This window comes from Sciurus vulgaris (genome assembly GCF_902686455.1).
Source record: "Sciurus vulgaris genome assembly, chromosome: 1".
NCBI lineage: Eukaryota > Metazoa > Chordata > Mammalia > Rodentia > Sciuridae > Sciurus > Sciurus vulgaris.
The window spans coordinates 53,291,358-53,312,415 of record NC_136461.1 but is presented as its reverse complement, the minus strand read 5'-3'; the positions used below and the strand labels follow the sequence as shown (position 1 = coordinate 53,312,415).

The following is a 21,058-nucleotide window of genomic DNA, read 5'->3' as shown; positions in this document are numbered from 1 at the left end:
CCCAACTTTGGGCAATAATAATTATTTTAGTGATACAGAAGAGGCGACCATGTGGTATGAGACTAATTCCACATCCTTTCCCTCTTCATTCCCCTCTTCTCCCCACTTTCTGGATTTGATGACAGTGACGTTGTATTTGTTCATTTATTCATTTACTCAACAAATACTTGCTGAGCACCTACTATGTGTCAGGTACTGTGCTACATGGTGAGAAATACAATATCATCTACATTCATGGATCATATAGTCCCATGAGGAAGGGGGACTTTATAAAAACACAAAGAATTACAAATGATACGTATATGAGGAAAAAAATATTGTGGACCAACCGTGGGGGAATTTGATTTAGAGTGGACAATCCAGGGAAGGTCCGTGAGGAACCACCTCTTGTGCTGTGATGGGAAGGTGCAGCAATGACGAGGGGAAGCTGGGCGATCAGGTGTGGAAGGGGAGGGGAGCACTCCGGGCACAGAGGGAGTAAAGACCTCAGTGGGAGAAAGTAGGGGCTTCGGGACAATGAAAGCGACGAGACGAGCGTGGGCCAGGAGGGCCAGCTTGTGCCGGCCTCCCGGGCAAGATCAAGCATTTGGGTCTTTCTCCTAAAATGAAGAGACTATGATTGACACTCTGAACTCCCCTCTCCTATCACTCTGTACACCTGACTGAAATCCACTGTTCAGTGTCTGCTTTCCCACTGTTTGTTCTTTTGTGCTGCCGAGGATGAACCCCAGGCTCTGCGTGTGCTAGGTCAGCGCACTGCCACTGAGCTCCATCCCCAGCCACTGCTGTCTGAAATTCTGCAACAACAGAGACTGTGAATGATCTGTTTGGTGCCATAACCACAACCATCTAGACCACGTGTTACATTCTCAATGATACATGCCAAGCCAATGAATGAATGAAGACCTTGTACTATGTTAGATTCCAAGGATCAAAAATTTTAAATGGACCTTTCCTTTAAAAAGCTGTGTTTAGGACCACACATTCATTCATTTACCCTATATCATGCATCTATTATATATTAGCTTTGATTTGTATTTGAGGTTCTATATCTTTAAACACTATCTGAAGCTGAGTAATGTTTATGTCCAATATTGTGGATATACACACACACACACACATATATATACACACATATATACATATATATACACATATATATGTACGATTTAAAATATTTACCTGTAAAAAGTAAGAAAATATTCTGTACTCTCATAAACATATGAATTATTTTTATGACATTGTTGTAAGAATTGAGTTATTGTCCACTTGTTTCTCTCTATAGGTATTTTTTGAGTTAGGACCACATAAAAAGTTTTGTTGTCTATAGAGCTATTATCTAGCAAAAATATACCACAACATATATCTCTTCTCTTCTTCATGCCTTGCAAATATGAATATATATATATTCATATATATATATATATGATTGTGCTGCTTTAATTAGCTTAATTGGATTTGGTAGGCTTATTAAGTTATGATTGTATATAGTAATAATTATGAAGGATTTTCTTCTAAAACAAAATACTCATCTTCTTGAGGAGCTTAAATGTTAACAATAAATGAAATATTCACTCCATTTGGTCTTCCACTACTCCACGCTGCTTGTGTACCTGGTGTGCTTTATTCAAGTGTAGAAATGCAGGGGAGATGGGTGGGTTCATCAGATGCGGCAAGCTGTGAGGGGTTCCCAGCACTGCTTGGAGAAAAGAAAAACAAAAATTCAACTCCATGACATGTGAAATTAAATATAAGACAAGGTCCTAAAAGGCAAATGAATATTTCTTTACAGTTTGAACAAATTCATCGACAGCTTAAGAATATACCGACCTTGTCAACCGTCAAAAGCGACAGGGCCATCTCTGTGATTCAAAGTTAGAATTTGCTTTAAAATGCCTACAGTTTTTGCCTTGATTATAAAACACCTAACCTGGCTTAATCTTCTCCAGCACTTGGTGCAACAAAACAAATTCCATCTTTTTATAAGTATGGTACCAACTGAACCCACATTATTTGCTCAGGGTTTGTTTAGGTGTTTGGAGAATTTTGTCAGAGGGTGGGGAAGGCCACAATGCAACCTGTGTTCTTAAAAATCTTATTATGTAAAATGTTATTGAGAAAATACTATAAGTACACAAAATACTTACATAATAAAAACAAAAGACACATCAAAACTATACACAGGGACAAACAGAATAAATGGTAACATCCTCTTTATCAAGTGTAAGAGCCCACATGCCAGGGGCTTTTTAGCACTCTAGAGCTGTAGTTAAAGATGTCAACACCTCCTCCTGTCTTTTTTTATAGTCGCTGTATTTTGTTGTAAATGAAAGAAATGTATTTTACTTCATACTGTTTACTGAACACAGTATCTCCCAGTTTAAAACGAAAGCAATGACCAAAATAAAAACAATCTGAAAACACACGTAGCCTCACGTGAACCAGTGATTCTCACTGTGTCCAGCCTTCCCTTCAGTAATTGATAGAATAAGTTGACAGAAAATCAGTAAGGATGTAGAAGACTTGAACAGCCCTCCCAACCACCTTGAGTTAACTGACATTTATAGATCACACTACCCAACAGCAGCAGAATACAATTTGCTCGTAGAAGGATATTATCTATTCTATTCTATTCTATTCTATTCTATTCTATTCTATTCTATTCTATTCTATTCTATTCTATTCTATTCTAAGTGAATTAAATTATGTATCAATAGCCAGAAAAAAATCTGAAAAGCCCTCAAACTTTGCAACATATGTAACCTGTGGGTCAAAGAAGAAATCAAAAAATGTAAAGTAGTTTTGAAATGAATGAGAATGAAAATACATCAAAATCTGTGAGATGCAGTGCTTAGAGGAAATCTATAGTATAAAACACATTAGAAGAAAGGACTCGATAAAATAATATAGTTTTACTTCAAGAAGAAAAAAGAAAAAATAAATTGGACTGTATCATAATAAAAATTCTTTCTCTTCAAAAGACATTGTTAAGAAAATAAAGGAGATCCAAGATGGCGGACTAGAGGGAGGCTGTGTTCCTTGCCTCTCTGTAACTCCGGTTTCAAGCAGAGGATATCTGTTTCTTGGTGAGGCAGTTTTTGCTGCTTATCGATCCCTTGGTGTTTACCCCATTTGTCTGCTGTGATCACCTGCAGTCTGCCAGCATATAGACGACTTTTTTGAGTGCAGATTGCTCACTGTCAGGCGCCTATCATCCACCATTTGCCTGCCTCTCGTCTGACCATCGCTTGCCTTACACCTATCCATCACCCAACGCTCCAGGTTCACCTCCTGATCGTCAGAAAACAGTCAGCAAACTGATCGCCGACCGCCCGTGGAGCACCAGCTGCCTGCTGTTGCCTGGAAGTTCACTGTTACAGTACCTGCAGGTTTGAGTACACATGGCTGCTGCCATTTTGAGACAACAGCCAGGCCCCATAGGACCCCTGGTCGGACTGACTAAGCCCCATCTCCAGAATCCCTCAGCCCGACCGATTACTCCCTGCCTCTGGGGCCCTCACATTGACTGACTGCTCCCTGCCGCCAGGACCCCCAGACCAACTGACTGTGCCCTATCATCGGGACCCCAGACCGACTGATTGCACCTGGCCTCCAGGATCCCAAAACCACACCAAACACACCAGACCTCCAGGACCCCTGCCGGACCAACCGCATCCCATCTCCAGGACCTCCAGCTGACCACGTCCACCTCTGAGCTGCAGCTCCCCATTTGCCAACACATTTCGAAGCCAGAGCAGCCATCTTGGATAATCCTGGAAGCTGGAGCTCCGATCTTTGGGTGGGGCAAATCCTATCCTGCGACGCCTGCAGGAGGCTTGAAGCTCATTGTCAGGTACCTCTCATGCATCAGGCTACTGAACACTGGGAGGTTTCATTAGTATATGACTATTATATAGTGGGTTTTCTTTTTTCTCCTTTTTAAAAAATTTAAGTTTTTATTTCTTTACTTTTCTTGCTCTCTTTTCCTTTTGTTTATCTGTTCCCTCAGAGTCTCTTTCTCCCTTTTTTGCATGCTAACATCCAAGTTCTTTTGATTACACTCTCACCCTTTCTATTATCTAGAACTTCTGTATATTCTTTTCTTATCCCATTAACAGCCACATTCTACATCCCTCTGCATCCTCTTTGTCCTCCATTAGAAACGGCAGACCTTATTACAAACCTGTTTGTTTTACCAAAGATAATATTTGAACTCATTTTGTTTACTATGACAATTTTGTTATTGTCCCCATAGGGGCTATCTGGTCTAGGATTGCACAGTGTCTGATTTGAGCACTGCTAATATTGATCTCCCCTTAAAGAAAGGGTTTTGGAAACCTATAGGGCCACTATAAACCTATAGGGGGAAATCTGCAATACCCCGGATCTGCAGTGCTAGTGGGGAAGATACATGATCCACATGAAAAAACATGGGAAGAAAATGATCCAAACAAATCTAGATTCTATATTAATAGAATCCAATGACAGTATGTTAAGAAACGTCAGAAAAGGACTTCAGACTACACATGATTAAGATGATTCGTGAAGCAAAGGATGAGATAAGAGAGCAAATGCAGGCTATGAATGATAATACCAATAAGCTGAAAGAGCACCTGCAGGAAGCAAAAGATCATTTCAACAAAGAGATAGAGATTCTAAAAAAAAAAAAAACCAAATGGAAATCCTTGAAACGAAGGAGACAATAAACCAAATAAAAAACTCAATGGAAAGCATCACCAAACGACTAGACCACTTGGAAGACAGAACCTCAGACAATGAAGACAAAATATTGAATCTTGAAAATAAAGTTGCTCAAACAGAGAAGATGGTAAGAAATCATGAATAGAATCTCCAAGAACTATAGGACATCATGAAAAGATCAAATTTAAGAATTATTGGGATTGAGGAAGGCACAGAGTTACAAACCAAAGGAATGAACAACCTATTCAATGAAATAAATCAGAAAATTTCCCAAACCTGAAGAATGAAATGGAAAATCAAATACAAGAGGCTTACAGAACACCAAATGCACAGAATCACAACAGCTCTACACCAAGGCACATTATAATGAAAATGTCTAACATTCAAAATAAAGATAGGATTTTGAAGGCCACGAGAGAAAAGCATCAGATTACATATAGGGGGAGACCAATACGGATAGCAGCTGACTTCTCAACCCAGACTCTAAAAGCTAGAAGGGGCTGGGCCAACATATTTCAAGCTCTGAAAGAACATGGTTGCCAACCAAGAATCCTATACCCAGCAAAACTAACCTTCAGATTTGAAGATGAAATAAAATCCTTCCATAATAAACAAAGGTTAAAAGAATTTACAAATAGAAAGCCTGCACTACAGAATGTTCTCAACAAAATATTCCACGAGGAGGAAATGAAAAACAACAGTGGAGGTCAGCAAAGGGAGGAACTACCTTAGAGAAAAACCACTCAAAGGAGAAACCAAACCAACTTAAAAACCAAAAATAAGCCAAATGACTGGGAATACAAACCATATCTCAATAATAACTCTGAACGTTAATGGCCTAAACTCATCAATCAAAAGACATGGACTGGCAGAATGGATTAAAAAGAAAGACCCAACAATATGCTGCCTGCAAGAGACTCATCTCATAGAAAAAGATATCCACAGACTAAAGGTGAAAGGATGGGAAAAAACCTACCACGCACATGGACTCAGTAAAAAAGCGGGGGTTTCTATCCTTATATCAGATAAAGTGGACTTCAAGCCAAAGTTACTCAGAAGGGATAAAGAAGGACATTTCATACTGCTTAAGGGAACCATAAATCAGGAAGACATAACAATAGTAAATATTTATGCCCCAAACAATGGTGCATCCCTGTATATCAAACAAATCCTTCTCAATTTCAGGAATCACATAGACCACAACACAATAATTCTGGGTGACTTTAACGCACCGCTGTCACCACTAGACAGATCTTCCAAACAAAATCCAACCAAAGAAACCATAGAACTCAATAACACGATCAATAACCTAGACTTAATAGATATATATAGAATATTCCATCCATCAACGAGCAGATTTACTTTCTTCTCAGCAGCACATGGAACCTTCTCAAAAACAGACCATATGTTATGCCACAAAGCAGCCCTTAGGAAATGCAAAAAAATAGAGAAACAGCCTTGTGTTCTATCAGATCATAATGGACTGAGAGTAGAAATCAATGACAAAATAAAAAAGAAATTACTCTAACACTTGGAGACCAAATAATATGCTATTAAATGAAACATGGATAACAAAAAACGTCAGGGAGGAGATTTAAAAATTCTTAGAGGTCAATGAGAATGATGATAGAACATATCAAAATCTCTGGGACACTATGAAAGCAGTATTAAGAGGAAAATTCATTGCATGGAGTGCATTCCAGAAAAGAGTGAAAAGTCAACAACTAAATGACCTAACATTACAGCTCAAAGCCCTAGAAAAAGAAGAACAGAATAACAGCAAAAGTAGTAGAAGACAGGAAATAATTAAAATCAGAGCTGAAATCAATGAAATTGAAACAAAATAAACTATTCAAAAAATTGACAAAACAAAAAGTTGGTTCTTTGAGAAAGTAAACAAAATAGACAAACCCTTAGCACACTAACAAAGAGGAGAGAGAAAACTCAAATTACTAAAATACATAATGCAAAAGGAAATATCACGACAGACACCACTGAGATACAGAACATAATGAGAAGCTACTTTGAAAATCTGTATTCCAACAAAATAGAAACTACCAAAGACATTGACAAATTTCTAAAGACATATGCTCCTCCCAAACTGAACCAGGAGGATATACACAATTTAAACAGATCAATATCAAGCAATGAATTAGAAGAAGCCATTAAAAATCTACCATCCAAGAAAAGTCCAGGACCAGATGGATTCTCAGCCGAGTTCTACAAGACCTTCAAAGAGGAACTCATTCCAATACTTCTCAAAGTATTCCAGGAAATAGAAAAGGAGGGTACCCTACCGAACTCATTCTATGAAGCTAATATCACCCTCATACCCAAACCAGGAAAAGACACATCAAGGAAAGAAAATTTTAGACCAATATCCTTGGTGAATATAGATGCTAAGATCCTTAACAAAATATTGGCAAACCGTATCCAAAAACATATTAAGAAAATTGTGCACCACGATCAATTGGGGTTCATCCCTGGAATGCAAGGATGGTTCAACATTCATAAATTAATAAACGTAATCTATCATGTCAATAGACTGAAGGATAAGAATCATATGGTTATTTCAATTGACACAGAAAAAGCATTTGAGAAAATATAACACCCCTTCATGCTCAAAACACTAGAAAAAATAGGGATAGTAGGAATATACCTGAACATTGTAAAAGCTATTTATGCTAAGCCCATGGCCAACATCATTCTTAATGGAGAAAAACTAAAACCATTCCCTTTAAAAATGGGAACAAGACAGGGATGTCCTCTTTCACCACTTCTATTCAACACTGTCCTCGAAACTCTAGCCAGAGCAATTAGGCAGACTAAAGAAATTAAAGGGATACGAATAGGAAAAGAGGAACTTAAGCTGTCACTATTTGCTGATGACATGATTCTATATTTAGAGGATCCAAAAACCTCCTCCAGAAAACTTCTAGACCTCATCAATGAATTCAGCAAAATAGCAGGCTATAAAATCAACATGCATAAATCTAAAACATTTTTATACACAAGTGACGAAACAGCTGAAAGGGAAATGAGGAAAACAACTCCATTTGCAATAGCCTCAAAAAAAATAAAATACTTGGGAATCAATCTAATCAAAGAGGTAAAAGATCTCTACAATGAAAACTACAAAACATTGATGAAAGAAATTAAGGAAGACCTTAGAAGATGGAAAGATCTCCCATGTTCTTGGATAGGCAGAATTAATATTGTCAAAATGGCCATACTACCAAAAGTGCTATACAGATTCAATACAATTCCAATTAAAATCCCAATGACGTACCTTACAGAAATAGAGCAAGCAATCATGAAATTCATCTGGAAGAATAAGAAACCCAGAATAGCTAAAGCAATCCTTAGCAGAAAGAATGAAACAGGGGGTATCGCAATACCAGAACTTCAACTATATTACAAAGCAATAGTAACAAAAATGGCATGGTATTGGCACCCAAATAGACAGGTAGATCAATGGTACAGAATAGAGGACACGGACACAAACCCAAATAAATACAATTTTCTCATACTAGACAAAGGTGCCAAAAATATGCAATGGAGAAAAGATAGCCTCTTCAACAAATGGTGCTGGGAAAATGAAATCCATATGCAACAGAATGAAACTAAACCCCTATCTCTCACCCTGCACAAAAATCAACTCACAATGGATCAAGGACTTGGAATCAGACCAGAGACCCTGCATCTTATAGAAGAAAAAGTAGGTCCAAATCTTCACCTTGTTGGCTTAGGATCAGACTTCCTTAGCACAAGAAATAAAAGCAAAAATCAATAACTGGGATAGATTCAAACTAAATAGCTTTCTCTCAGCAAAGGAAACTATCAGCAATGTGAAGAGAGAGCCTACAGAGTGGGAGAAAATCTTTGCCACTCATACTTCAGATAAAGCACTAATTTCCAGAATCTATAAAGAACTCAAAAAACTCTACACCAAGAATACAAATAACCCAATCAACAAATGGGCTAAGGATATGAACAGACACTTCACAGGAGAAGATCTACAAGCAATCAACAAATATATGAAAAAATGTTCACCATCTTTAGTAATAAAAGAAATGCAAATCAAAACTACACTAAGATTCCATCTCACCCCAATTAGAATGGCGATTATCAAGAATACAAGCAACAATAGGTGTTGGAGAGGATGTGGGGAAAAAGGTACACTCATACATTGCTAGTGGGGCTGCAAATTAGTGCAGCCACTCTGGAAAGCAGTGTGAAGATTCCTTAGAAAACTTGGAATGGACCTACCATTTGACCCAGCTATCCCACTCCTCAGCCTAAACCCAAAAGACTTAAAATCAGCATACTACAGAGATACAGCCACATCAATGTTCATAGCTGCTCAATTCACAATAGCCAGACTGTGGAACCAACCTAGATGCCCTTCAATTGATGAATGAATAAAGAAACTGTGGTGTGTATATATATACAATGGAATATTACTCAGCTGTAAAGAATAATGAAATTATGGCATTGGAGGCAAATGGATGAAATTAGAGAATATCATGTTAAGTGAGATAAGCCAATCTTAAAAATCCAAAAGACGAATGATCTCACTGATAAGCCGATGATGACAATAATGGGAGGGGGGAGGGAGGCTAGAATAGAGGAAGGAGGGACTGTATAGAGGGAAAAGAGAGGTGGGAGGGGTGGGGGGGAAGGAAAAAATAACGGAATGAATCAAACATCATTACTCTATGTAAATGTATGATTATGCAAATGGTATGCTGTTACTCCATGTACAAACTGAAACAACATGTATCCCATTTGTTTACAATAAAAATAAATTAAAAAAAAATAAAAGGATAACACACACAGTGGGAGAAAGTATTTGCAAACCACATTTCCAACAGAATACTCATATCTAAAATAAAGAAGGAAAACTTAAATAAGACAATAACAATTTTGAAGTATGCAAAGCACTGAAAAGAAATGTCATCAATGAAGATATAGATGGCAAACTAGCTCCATAAATGATGCTCAAAATAATTAGTCAAATAAATATTCAAGTAAAAACCACAGTAAGATAGCATTTATATACCCAATAGAAGCTGGATATAGTGGCACACACCTGTAATACCAACAACTCTGGAGGCTGAGGCAGGGGGATTACAAGTTCAAGACCAGCCTCAACAAGTTGGCAAGACTCTGTCTCAAAATATATAAAGGGCTGGGGTAGCATCGTGTCCCCAATACTATCAAAAGAAAAGAAAGAAAGGAAGAAAGAAAGGAAAATGAAAGAAATACACCCAAAAGAAAGTCTGACGCTAAAAAGTCGAACTTACCACATGTTAGTGTAGATACTGAGCAAACAGGAGCCCTAGACACTGATGGTAAAGATGCAAAATGACTCAACCACTTTGGAAATAAATTGGGCAGTTTCTTGAAACTTAAACATACATCTGTGATATAACTCAGATCAAAGAGAAATAAAAACATATCTATTCAAGAAAAATAAAAATGTAAGTCTACATAAAGTCTAGTACACAGACATCCACAGCAATTCTACTGAAATGGCTCTAAATTAGAAATGATCTCAATGTTTAAGTCAATTGAAGAGCAAATTATGAAATGGAATACTACTCAATAATAAAAAGGAAAAACTATTGATTCATGCAATACAGAACCTAAAAATAGCAAGCTTGAGAGAAAGAAGTCAAAAAATATGATTCCTTTATTTACAAACTTCTTGAGAATACAACCTATAGTGACAGAATCAGCCATTCTTGGGGAGATGGGACAAGGGAAAAGGTGGCTAACCAAGGAGCAAAAGGCAACTTTTAGAGGTAAAGTGTACATTCATTGTTTGATTGTGGTGATAATCCCATGGGTGTATACATACACCCAAACATACCAATTAGCACACTTCAAATATGTGTAGTTCAATATGCATCAATTTATAACTCAGTAAAGCTCTTTTAAAGATATAGTTTAAGGGCTGGGGTTGTAGCTCAGTGGCAGAGCACTTGCCTCGCATGTGTGGGACACTGGATTCAATCCTCAGCACCACATAAAAGTAAGTAAATTAAATAAAGATATTGTGTCCATCTACAACTAAAAATATTTAAATTATATGTAGTTCAGGTGATAAATGATTACATAATTGTTAAATTTGTAACACACACAAAGAAAGAAATCTAGAATATTCACATTATATTGTATTTTTGAAGGTTGTTGAAATATCTGTATTGAAGAGAAAGAATTAGTCTGGTTAGAGTAACACAATCAAATTGGACCTTGGAGGGAAATCAATCTGATAGAAATGTGCAGAGCAAATGAGACTGAAAGGAAGGCAGACTAGAAAAGTAGAAATGTACATAAGCCACATGGAACTTACAAGGTGTAAATTGAAGGGCAGAGTGCAAAGGAAGATCTAGAGCTCACGAACAAATCCTTGAGTACCTTTAACTGTAAAAGGCAGTATAGCTCCAGGTGCTTGTGATGGACAAGACAGAGATCCTGCCTTCCGTCGTAGCAGAAGAAACAGAAATTAAATAAGTAAATGCATCAAACCCATCCATTATCTGAAAAGTGATACAGTGAGAAAGAAGCGGGGCAAAGGTAGAAAGAATTACAATTCTTTATCATTATTCTAGTTTGCTCAGTCAAGTTCTGATAGAGTAAATGATCTAGTTATAATATAGTAAAGGACACACAAATGGAATTTACTGATTAATAAGATACTTTGTTTTTCCTCAAGATCAAAAACCTTCCTGGGGCTGAGAGTATAACTCCTGCTACCAGTAGAGTGCATGCTTAGCCTGCAGGAGGCTCTGAGTTCAAAGTTCAGTCTCCAGGGCCACCCACCAAAAAAGAAAAAGAAACAGAAACATTCTGGACATTCTCCAGCTTTGTGCACACTCAAGTGAGGCAGGGACGTAATCCTCTTCCTTTGCCAACTCACACAAAGAAAAAGCCAGTTTTGGTGATATAATTTCTTTGTCATGGTAATATTGAACCATTTTACTTAAAATTGAGAAAGTAGCACTAAACATAAAAAGTATGCTCCTATATAGCCATATGTAGATTCAGGTAGAAAAACAGTAGAGAACATTTAGCCTTAGGTGAAGAGACAAAAATAATCCTGGGGAGGAATTACTAAAGAGGCCCAGAGTCTGAAGGTGTGGATAATGCTTTCTGCCAGACCCCAAAGTGTGGTATCCTTCCTTAAACACTCGTAAGATCTTGAACTGCATCAATAGAATATGCTGATAACAGGAACAAAATACCACTGCATTCTGTGCTGATTAAGACCAATCTGCAGGAGATTTTTGTGTCCGTATACACCATATTTTAGGACAACCAGAAAACCCAGATGTGATATTATGATACCCATTTTTGGGTTGTCACCTGCAGTTCCTGGCCCATATCTCCCTCTAAGGCCACTCACAGAAACTCTAATCTTCCCCTACCTTTCTATCTTGGAGCTGGCTGTAAGGAACTTTCTGACCTACCCTGTCTGATAGTAGACCATAAAAGACCCCCACTTCAGAAGGGGTCCCGTCCCACACCTGAGAGGAAAGAATGTTGCATGAAAAGGAAAAGAAAATGGGCCTGGTTTCCCCGAACTCTTTTAGGGTTTGATCGTATGCTTTTTGTCCAATCACATTTCTACACAGTTGTTTCAATCATGCTTACGAAATGAAACCCAAAAGAAGAGGGTTCAGGGAGCTCCTGAGTAAATGAACACACAGTCCATGTCCCTTCCCCAACACATCACTCTGTGCATCTCTTCAACTGTATCCTTCTAGCATCCTTCATAATGAACTAAGTAACATAAGGCAGAAGCACAAAGACCAAGACACAGAGATGCAAAGAGAAAGGGAGAGATTCGAGATGGTGGATTAGAGACACCAGTACTCACTTGCCTGCTTGTCCACAAGATAGAACCAAACCAAGAGGAGTGTCGCTGCTTGTTGAAGTGAGCAGCCATGGAAGAGCACTGGAAGTCAACAGTGTAGAGAAAGGGACCTGGAGAAACCCAGAGACTCTGGAGAACGGAACAGGGGGAGAAACAGAGTGCCCAGCAACAATTGCATGGCAGCCCTTGGAAGGGGTACAGGTGCAAGGAAGAGACCCAGGGAGCTCCACTAGGTAGAGCGTTGGGTATGTTGCAGACATGTGGTCTGAACAGACAAGGGACCTGGGAGGTGCTATAGTGCTGGCTCTGTAGAGGCTCTCTGCACTTCCCAGAATATTACCACTGAGCTGCAACATGGAGTCACCTTGAGAAGAGTCTTATTGTCTGAGCTTACTACCCTGGGATCCAGAGGTCCCCGCATTTTCCTATCTCTGAGACCCTTTGGCAATTTGACTGCACTGGCCAAGGAAGCCACTGCCTGTCAATCAATTTGACCCAGGAGAGAGAGAGAGAGAGACTGTGACACACACCCACTGAGAATTCTTTACAGTGGGAAACTGGACATAGAGGAAAGTGGAAAGTGCTTTCCCTTTAAAATTGGCGGTTCAGGAAACTTGCTAAGAGTCTGGGGGAGTAAACAGGGGCAGTGAACAGTTGCATGTGACAGCATGGGAGCCAAGTCTGGGGGCACTGGATTGTGGGCAGTGGATAATAAGGAACGCCCGCCTACAACCCTAGCACAGATCTTTGTAGCTCCATAGCCTCAACCCACCCACGGGGACATCCAGGGACATACCAGCATTGCTCCTCCCTCAAAATGCACAGCCCAAAAAGCTTCAGAGCTTAGAGCTAGCCTGCTAACACACATCAGCACCAGGATTTCCCCACCTCACAGTGAGCAACGCAAAAGCTCTGGTTTAGGCTGCAATCAACCATTCTCTCCCTCTCATGCAAGTGCCTTGCCAGAGAAGAAATTTTGATGTGTTTATGTATACTTTTTTCTTTGCTCCTCTTCTTACTTTTTAATTCTCACCCCCACTTCCCCCCCTTTTTACTTTTCTCCTGCTTTCTTTCTTCTTTAATTTTAACTTCAAATTTTTAAAAAAATTTTTCTGTATTTTTCCCCTTTCTTTCCAGCACTATTGCTGTTGGTATTTTATTGTTGTTCATTTCTTTTGTGGTATTAGGCCTGGGTGACACTTCCAGCCCAGCTGAGAGGAACTATATTCAGCTGCAATCATGACCTAGTCCTGATCAAACCTCGGTGGATACTTCACTTAGAGAATAGGGAGGACAATAACCTGCCAATAACCTGTCTAGGAACAGGATGTCAGACTCCAAGGGAGTCTCCAAGCCCATGGTAACAGCAGGGAGAAATAACAGCTGCTGTGGACACTGCACCTATGAGGGTCCTCAGCACTGGTCACTCTCACACCCTTCAAATCACACATAACTGACAAGACTGGATTTGAGTACCACAGAGGGAAGCTCTGATTCTGACCCCCACCTCTCCATGTGAAACACCAAGAACTGCATCAGTGTCTAAACTAAGGATAACTGCTTCATGTCCTGCACCAAAATTGGAATAGCCAGTGTCAGAATTACTTTCATGTAGCAGAGCCAATATCAGCAGTGCACATGGAAATAACCTACCCCCTGATAAGGACTTCCACTCCCTTTGTAGGAGTAACCAGATGTGGTGCGCTCCACTTACTCCTCTACACTGCCTAAGTTACCAGAGGAACCCTACTGTTTCTAGACCTACCAAGAAAGTGGACCCCATAGGTTCTGCTGTAGTATTCTTTGTACCAAAACTCATAATCACAGCCAGAATCCAAAGGGAGATCACACTATGAAGCTCAATTGGAATTAAGCTCAACTCTACATAACAAATCAACATCCCAAGACACATCATGAAGAGAAGGCTACTTTTAAAAGGCCCTCACATAAAAGTAGAAGAGATATTCTTATCAATCAATGCACAACTCTCAACATGAAAAAAAAAATGAAAAAATAAGCAATCTGATACTTTCTAAAGTGCATAATGCTATAGTAACAGATGGCAAAGATATTAAAATGGATGAAATGCCAGATAAAGCAATTCAAAAGAATGTTTTACAAAAAACTCACAGAACTCCAAAAATACAGAAAAACAGTTGAATGAATCAAGGAAGACAATGTAGATATGGATGAGAAATTTAGTAAGCACATAGTTTGAAAAAGGACCAAAGAGAAATCTTGAAAATGAAAAGTTCAGTAAGTCAGATTAAAACAAATAAACAAACAAAAACTCAGTTGAAAGCCTCCCCGACAGACTACATTTAGTAAAAGAATATTAGTGCTCAGAAACAAGTTTGACAAAATATTACAGTCAGACAGAAATAAAGAAAAAGGCATAATGAAGAGAAGAACAAAGACCATCTCTGTGACACTGTTAAATGATCAAATGCCAGCATAATCAGCATACCCAAGGGAGAAGACTGAAGGAATAGAAAACATAGTCAATTAAATAATAGCAGAAAAATTTCCGAAATTTTGGGAAAGACCTAGACATCCAAGTACAGGAGATATTTAGGACTGCAAGTAAATGTGACCAGAAAATAAGTTCTCTATGACATAGTTAGAATGTCAAAAGTAGAGGACAAAGAAAGATTAAAATCTGCAAGAAGTAAGTGCCAAGTCACATTTAACAGCATATTTCTCAGTAGCAACTTTAAAGGCCAGGAGAACATGATGTATTTGAAGTTCTGGAATAAAAGAACTTCCAAACAAGATTGCTTACCCAGCAAGATTATCCTTCAGTATCAAAGTTGAAAGAAAGACCTTCCAATCTAAGCATTAACTAAGGAAATTCATGACCACTAAACCAGCATTACAGAAGATATTTAAGGGGAATTCTATACCCAGAAAAAGGAAAAAAGATAAACACAATCAACAGAGCATGTTAAAGAGTAAATCTCTCCAGAAGAGTAGACATGCAAATGAGAAATAGAAAAGAATCAAACATTATCAATATAGTAAACCATCAGACTTCTAAGATGAATACAAGAAAAAGAAATGGAACATAAAATATTAAAAACAACCAGAAGAAAACCAAAATAATAGAAGAAAATACTGTGTAAATGATCTTAATTCTGGAATTGAAAGATACAGACTAAATGGATTAAAAGACAAGACCCAACAATACATCACTTGCAAGAAACACCTCACTTGTAAAGAAAAAGACATACTGAAAGGATAGAAAATACTCCTCCAAGCAAATGGAATGGAAAAGAAGTAGGAGTAGCTATACTTATATCTGGCAAAAAGACTAACACAACATCAGTTAGGAGGATACAAAGGTCACTATACATTGATCAAGGGAACACTTGTCAAGAAGGTATAATGATTATAAATACATATGCACTGATTGTTGAAGCACCCAATTTTATAAAACAAACACCACTAGACAGGGAGAGATAGGCCCCAATATAATACTAGTGAGCAACTTCTATACCCCTCTCACCAATAAATCATCCATATAAGAAAATCAACAAAGAATCATCAGACTGAAGTTATACTATAAATCAAATAGACCTAACAGACATCTACAGAATAGTCCACCCAACAAGTGCAGAATACACATTGTTTTCATTGTCCCATGGCACTTTTTTTCCAAAATTGACCATATATTAGGCCACAAGACAAATCTAAACAGTTCAAAAAACTGAAATAATTTCTTGTATCTTATCTGATCACAATGGAATGAAACTAGAAATCAACAGCAAGAAAAACTACATAATTTATACAGAATATACAATTATACAGAAAATTATACAAAATATATAAACAGAGGGGAAATTTTTAAATTCCTGAATCAAATGAAAATAGAAACACAACATACCAGAACTTGTGAGACACTGAAAGCAATGCTAAGAAGGAAGTTTATAGCAATGAGTACTTACACCAAAAAAATACAGAGATCACAAATGCATAACCTAATAAGGCAAAAAACAAACAAACTCAAAATCAGTAGAAGGAAGGAAATAATGATCAGAACAGAAACAAATGAAATAGAGATTAGAAGAACAATACAAAGGAACAAGGGAAAAAAAGAGTTGGTTCTTTGAAAAGATAAAATTGGCAAACCTTTATCTAAACTAACCAAAAGAGAGATGACCCAAATAAATGAAATTAGAGATGAAAAAGGAAACATTTCAATAGACACCACTGAAATTCAAAGGATTATTAGAGAATATAACTACATAATATAAAAACTATATGGCAACAAATTAGAAAATATTGAAGAAATGAGCAAATTTCTGGAAAGATATGATCTACCAAAATTGAACAAAGGACATACAAAAACCTAAATAGATCAATAACAAATATTGGAATTGAAGCAGTAATAAAAAGTCTAGGGGTTGGGGCAGGAAGCCCAGGACTGGATAGATTCACTGCTGAATTTTACCAGACTTTTGAAGAACTAATACCAATTCTCAAATTATTCCTCAGTAAAAATTTGAGTAATTATAAACTCATCCTACAAAGCCATTATTACCCTCTTACCAAAACTTGAGAAGACACTCCAGTCAGAATGGGAATTATCAGGGGCTGGGGATATTAGGGGCTGGGGATATAGCTCAGTTGGTAGACTGCTTGCCTTGCCAGCATAAGGCCCTGGGTTCAATCGCCAGCACCACAAAAAAATAAAAAAAAAAAAAGAATGGCAATTATCAAGAATACAAGTAAAAATAGTTGGAGTGCATGTGGGGGTGAATGTATACTTATACATTGCTGGTGGGACTGCAAATTGGTGTAATCACTCGTAAAGCAGTATAGAAATTCCTCAGAAAACTTGGAATGGAACCACCATTTGACCCAGTTATCCCATTCCTCGGTATATACCAGAAGGACTTAAAATTAGAATACTACAGTGACACAGCCACATCAATGTTTATAGCTGCTCAAGTCATAATGGCTAAGCTGTGGAACCAACCGAGGTGCCCCTCAACAGATGAATAGGCAAAGAATATGTGGTATATAACACACAATGGATATTACTCAGTCATAAAAAGAATGACTTTATGACTTTTGCTGGTAAATGGATGGGTCTGGAGACTATCATGCTAAGTGTAATAAGCCAATCCCCAAAAACCAAAGGTCAAGTGTTCTCTCTGACATGTGGATGCTAACACACAACAAAGGGTGAGGGAGGAGAAGAATAGGAGTTCAGCAGATTAGACAAAGGAGAGTGAAGGGAAGGGAGTGGGGATGGAGATAGGAAAGACAGTAGAATGAATCTGACATAACTTCCTTATGTTCATATATAGATACATGACCAGTCAAACTCCATATCAGGTAACCAACAAGAATAGGATCCTAATTATAATAAGATATACTCCATGTAGGCATAACATGTCAGAATATACTCTACTGTCATGTACAACTAAAGAGAACAAATTTTAAAAAATAAATAAACAAAAACCCAAGAAGACACAACCAAAGAAGTACACTGATGAACTCAGATGCAAAAATTCTCAATAAAATACTTGCAAATCAAATTTGACAGCATGTTCAAAAGGTCATATGTCATCATCAAGTTGGTTTCATTCCCAGGATATAAGAATGGTTCAACATACTACAGAGATACAGCCACATCAATGTCCATAGCTGCTCAATTCACAATAGCCAGACTATGGAACCAACCTAGATGCCCTTCAATTGATGAATGGATGAAGAAACTGTGGTATATATATACAATGGAATATTACTCAGCTATAAAGAATAATGAAATTATGGCATTTGCAGGCAAATGGATGAAATTGGAGAATATCATGTTAAGTGAGATAAGCCAATCTCAAAAATCCAAAAGAGGAATGATCTCACTGATAAGTGGATGATGGCACTTAATGGGGGGTGGGAGGGGGGCAAGAATAGAGGAAGGAGGGACTGTATAGAGGGAAAAGAGAGGTGAGAGGGGTGGGGGGCAAGGAAAAAATAACGGAATGAATCACATCATTACTCTATGTAGATATATGAATATGCAAATGGTATGCTGTTACTCCATGTACAAACTGAAACAACATGTATCCCATTTGTTTACAATAAAAATGAATTAAAAAAAAAGAATGATTCAACATATACAAATCAATAAACATAATGTGGCACACAAAAGAATCAAGAATAAAAATCACATGATCATCTTACTAGACACAAAAAAGACTTTGATACAATTCAAGATTCCTTTAGGATAAAAACCCTAAGTGTCTCTTCATTTGGCTATTCCTAAGTTATGTCCTTTAAAATACAACTATAATCATAAATATTGTGCTTTCCTGAGTTTCTAGGAATCATTCTGTTGAGGGGGCTGGGAACTCCCAAATTTATAGCTAGTTGGTCAGGAGTGGAGTGGCCTTGGGGACTCCCTGAATTTTTGGCTAGGGCTCTAAAGTGGGGCACTCATGTGGAGGACTGAGACTCTAACTTGTGGGGTTCATGTTAACATCAAGTAATTAGGTCATGCTAGAAAATTGCAGTATGTGAGTTGATGTTAGGCCAGCTGGGATTAAAACAGAATAAATGTATTATATATTTACTCTAAACATATTTTTTCTAAACTTAAGTATTGAATATCAGCTCTCGATTCTTCACAATGCCAAAATAGACATTTTGTGTATATAAAGTACATTGTGCATTTCAAAAAGTAAGCTATTACCAAAGAATATTAAATAGGCTGATAGTATAAAGATTGGCATAATACATAGACAATAATAATGCTTTTGTCGTTTGCTATGGAGTGAAAGAATTTTTACATCAAAAAGGGAAGAACAGGGGCTGGGATTGTGACTCAGCTATAGAGCGCTCACCAAGCAATGGGAGGCCGTGGGTTCGATCCTTGGCACCACATATAAATAAATAATATAAAGGTATGTGTCCACCTACAAAAATATATATATGTGTGTTAAAAAAAAAAAAAAGTGTGTGGGGGGGGAGAATAAAGAGGAAACAGACCTTTAGCACTGTTTTTTTTTTTTTTGGTACAGGGGATTGAACTCAGGGGCACTTGACCACTGAGCCACATCCCCAGCCCTACTTTGTATTTTATTTAGGGACAGGGTCTCACTGAGTTGCTTAGTGCCTTGCCATTGCTGAGGTTGGTTTTGAACTCTCGATCCTCCTGCCTCAGCCTCCCAAGCCTCTGGGATTACAGGCATGCACCACTGTGCCTGGCGACCTTTAGCACTTTTTACATAGTAATTCTGCTGAAGCTACTATATAGAAATATACTTCATACAACAATGTAGTATGTTAATTATTATCACTAATACTTTAAGTGATAAGCTAAATTTAAGGTTTAATATTTAACATTTATTAATGGTTAAAAAAAATAGGAAACACATAAGCATGTTGTACCTACCAAAAATAGCTAAAATATATTATCACCTGAGATTATCAGTTAAAATTCACTAATAGGTCTGGGGAAAATTAAGTATTTTAGACTAATTGAAGTGTGTTTTTTTCCCACATATAAATGTACTTTTCACATTTCGAATGTAAAGCAGCAGTATTAACTTCATGCCAACACTGTTTTTAGTCAGAATGTGTGGCACTTACCTGGTTTGACAGCTCGTTGTAGCTGGGGTTGTAGAAGAACTTGCAACATGGCGGGGTTGTTTAAACTTTTCATAATTTGTACTGGATTTGGCTCTGGAAGTAATCCCTTTTGATTACTGTGCATCTTCAGTAAATACAGAAATAAGAAACATTAGACCAAGTTCAAAAGACAGAATTTTAAAGGCTTTCTTCCAGAAATTCTCATTCATCTAAGATCTATTGTTTCACAAACACAATCTGTTTTGTGTTGTATATCTGTTGTACACTTTCTACCACAGTGCTCAATTACACGTTGAGATGTTCTATCACACATAGGACATGAAATCTTCATAGACTATTTCAGCTAAATTCCAATGGGCTTCAAGAAGACTAAAAAGTTCAGTAGAATCAATCTCTTCATAAAATACAAATAGATGTTGAGGGCATCTGAATTTGTTAACAAGGGGATCATGTGTTGTTATAACGAGACCACTTTGATGCTAATAGGAAAATCTTACTATACTGCTAATATAAAGTCTAACAATGTGGGTTGCCTAGCAAATCAGCATTTTCTTATACTAAAAGATCTTAATTTCATTAACTTAATGCTCCAATTTGAGATTAAGATGAACTGGCTTTGCATGTATATAATGGATAGCTTCCTAAAAATTGTTTTCAGCTTTTATAACCACGGTGATATATGAGGATATTAATATAAAAGGAAAACCATAAACTTCTAGCCTGAGAAAAAGGAGAACTGACAGGGACAACTGGGTCCTTCTTCCAGCCCAGATACAGTGAAATCGAGAGGGAAAGGGAGAAACTGGCATATGACCAGTGAGAAACTCATGGAGAGAGCAAGGGGCGAAGGTACACAGGAGAACGAGAGCCTGGACCTGC

The 21,058-nt window shown here is 37.7% G+C and overlaps 1 protein-coding gene and 1 long non-coding RNA gene across 5 annotated transcripts in view; one reads left to right on the top strand and one right to left on the bottom strand.

Annotated features, from left to right (window-relative positions):
- The window catches only part of RAVER2 (ribonucleoprotein, PTB binding 2), a 92,364-nt gene that overhangs the window by 33,465 nt on the left and 37,841 nt on the right, over positions 1-21,058 (bottom strand). For 2 of the 4 annotated variants that reach the window (XM_079133685.1, XM_079133683.1), the window contains exons 5-6: positions 20,180-20,303; positions 1,614-1,699 (exon numbers count right to left, since the gene is read on the bottom strand). In XM_079133685.1, coding sequence (XP_078989811.1) covers positions 1,614-1,699; positions 20,180-20,303 — 210 coding nt within the window. The remainder of the gene's footprint in view (positions 1-1,613; positions 1,700-20,179; positions 20,304-21,058) is intronic. The other 2 variants (XM_079133686.1, XM_079133684.1) reach the window with 1 other exon arrangement.
- LOC306659555 overlaps positions 1-21,058 on the top strand; it is a 288,601-nt gene that overhangs the window by 266,152 nt on the left and 1,391 nt on the right. The gene's annotated exons all lie outside the window — the stretch shown is intronic.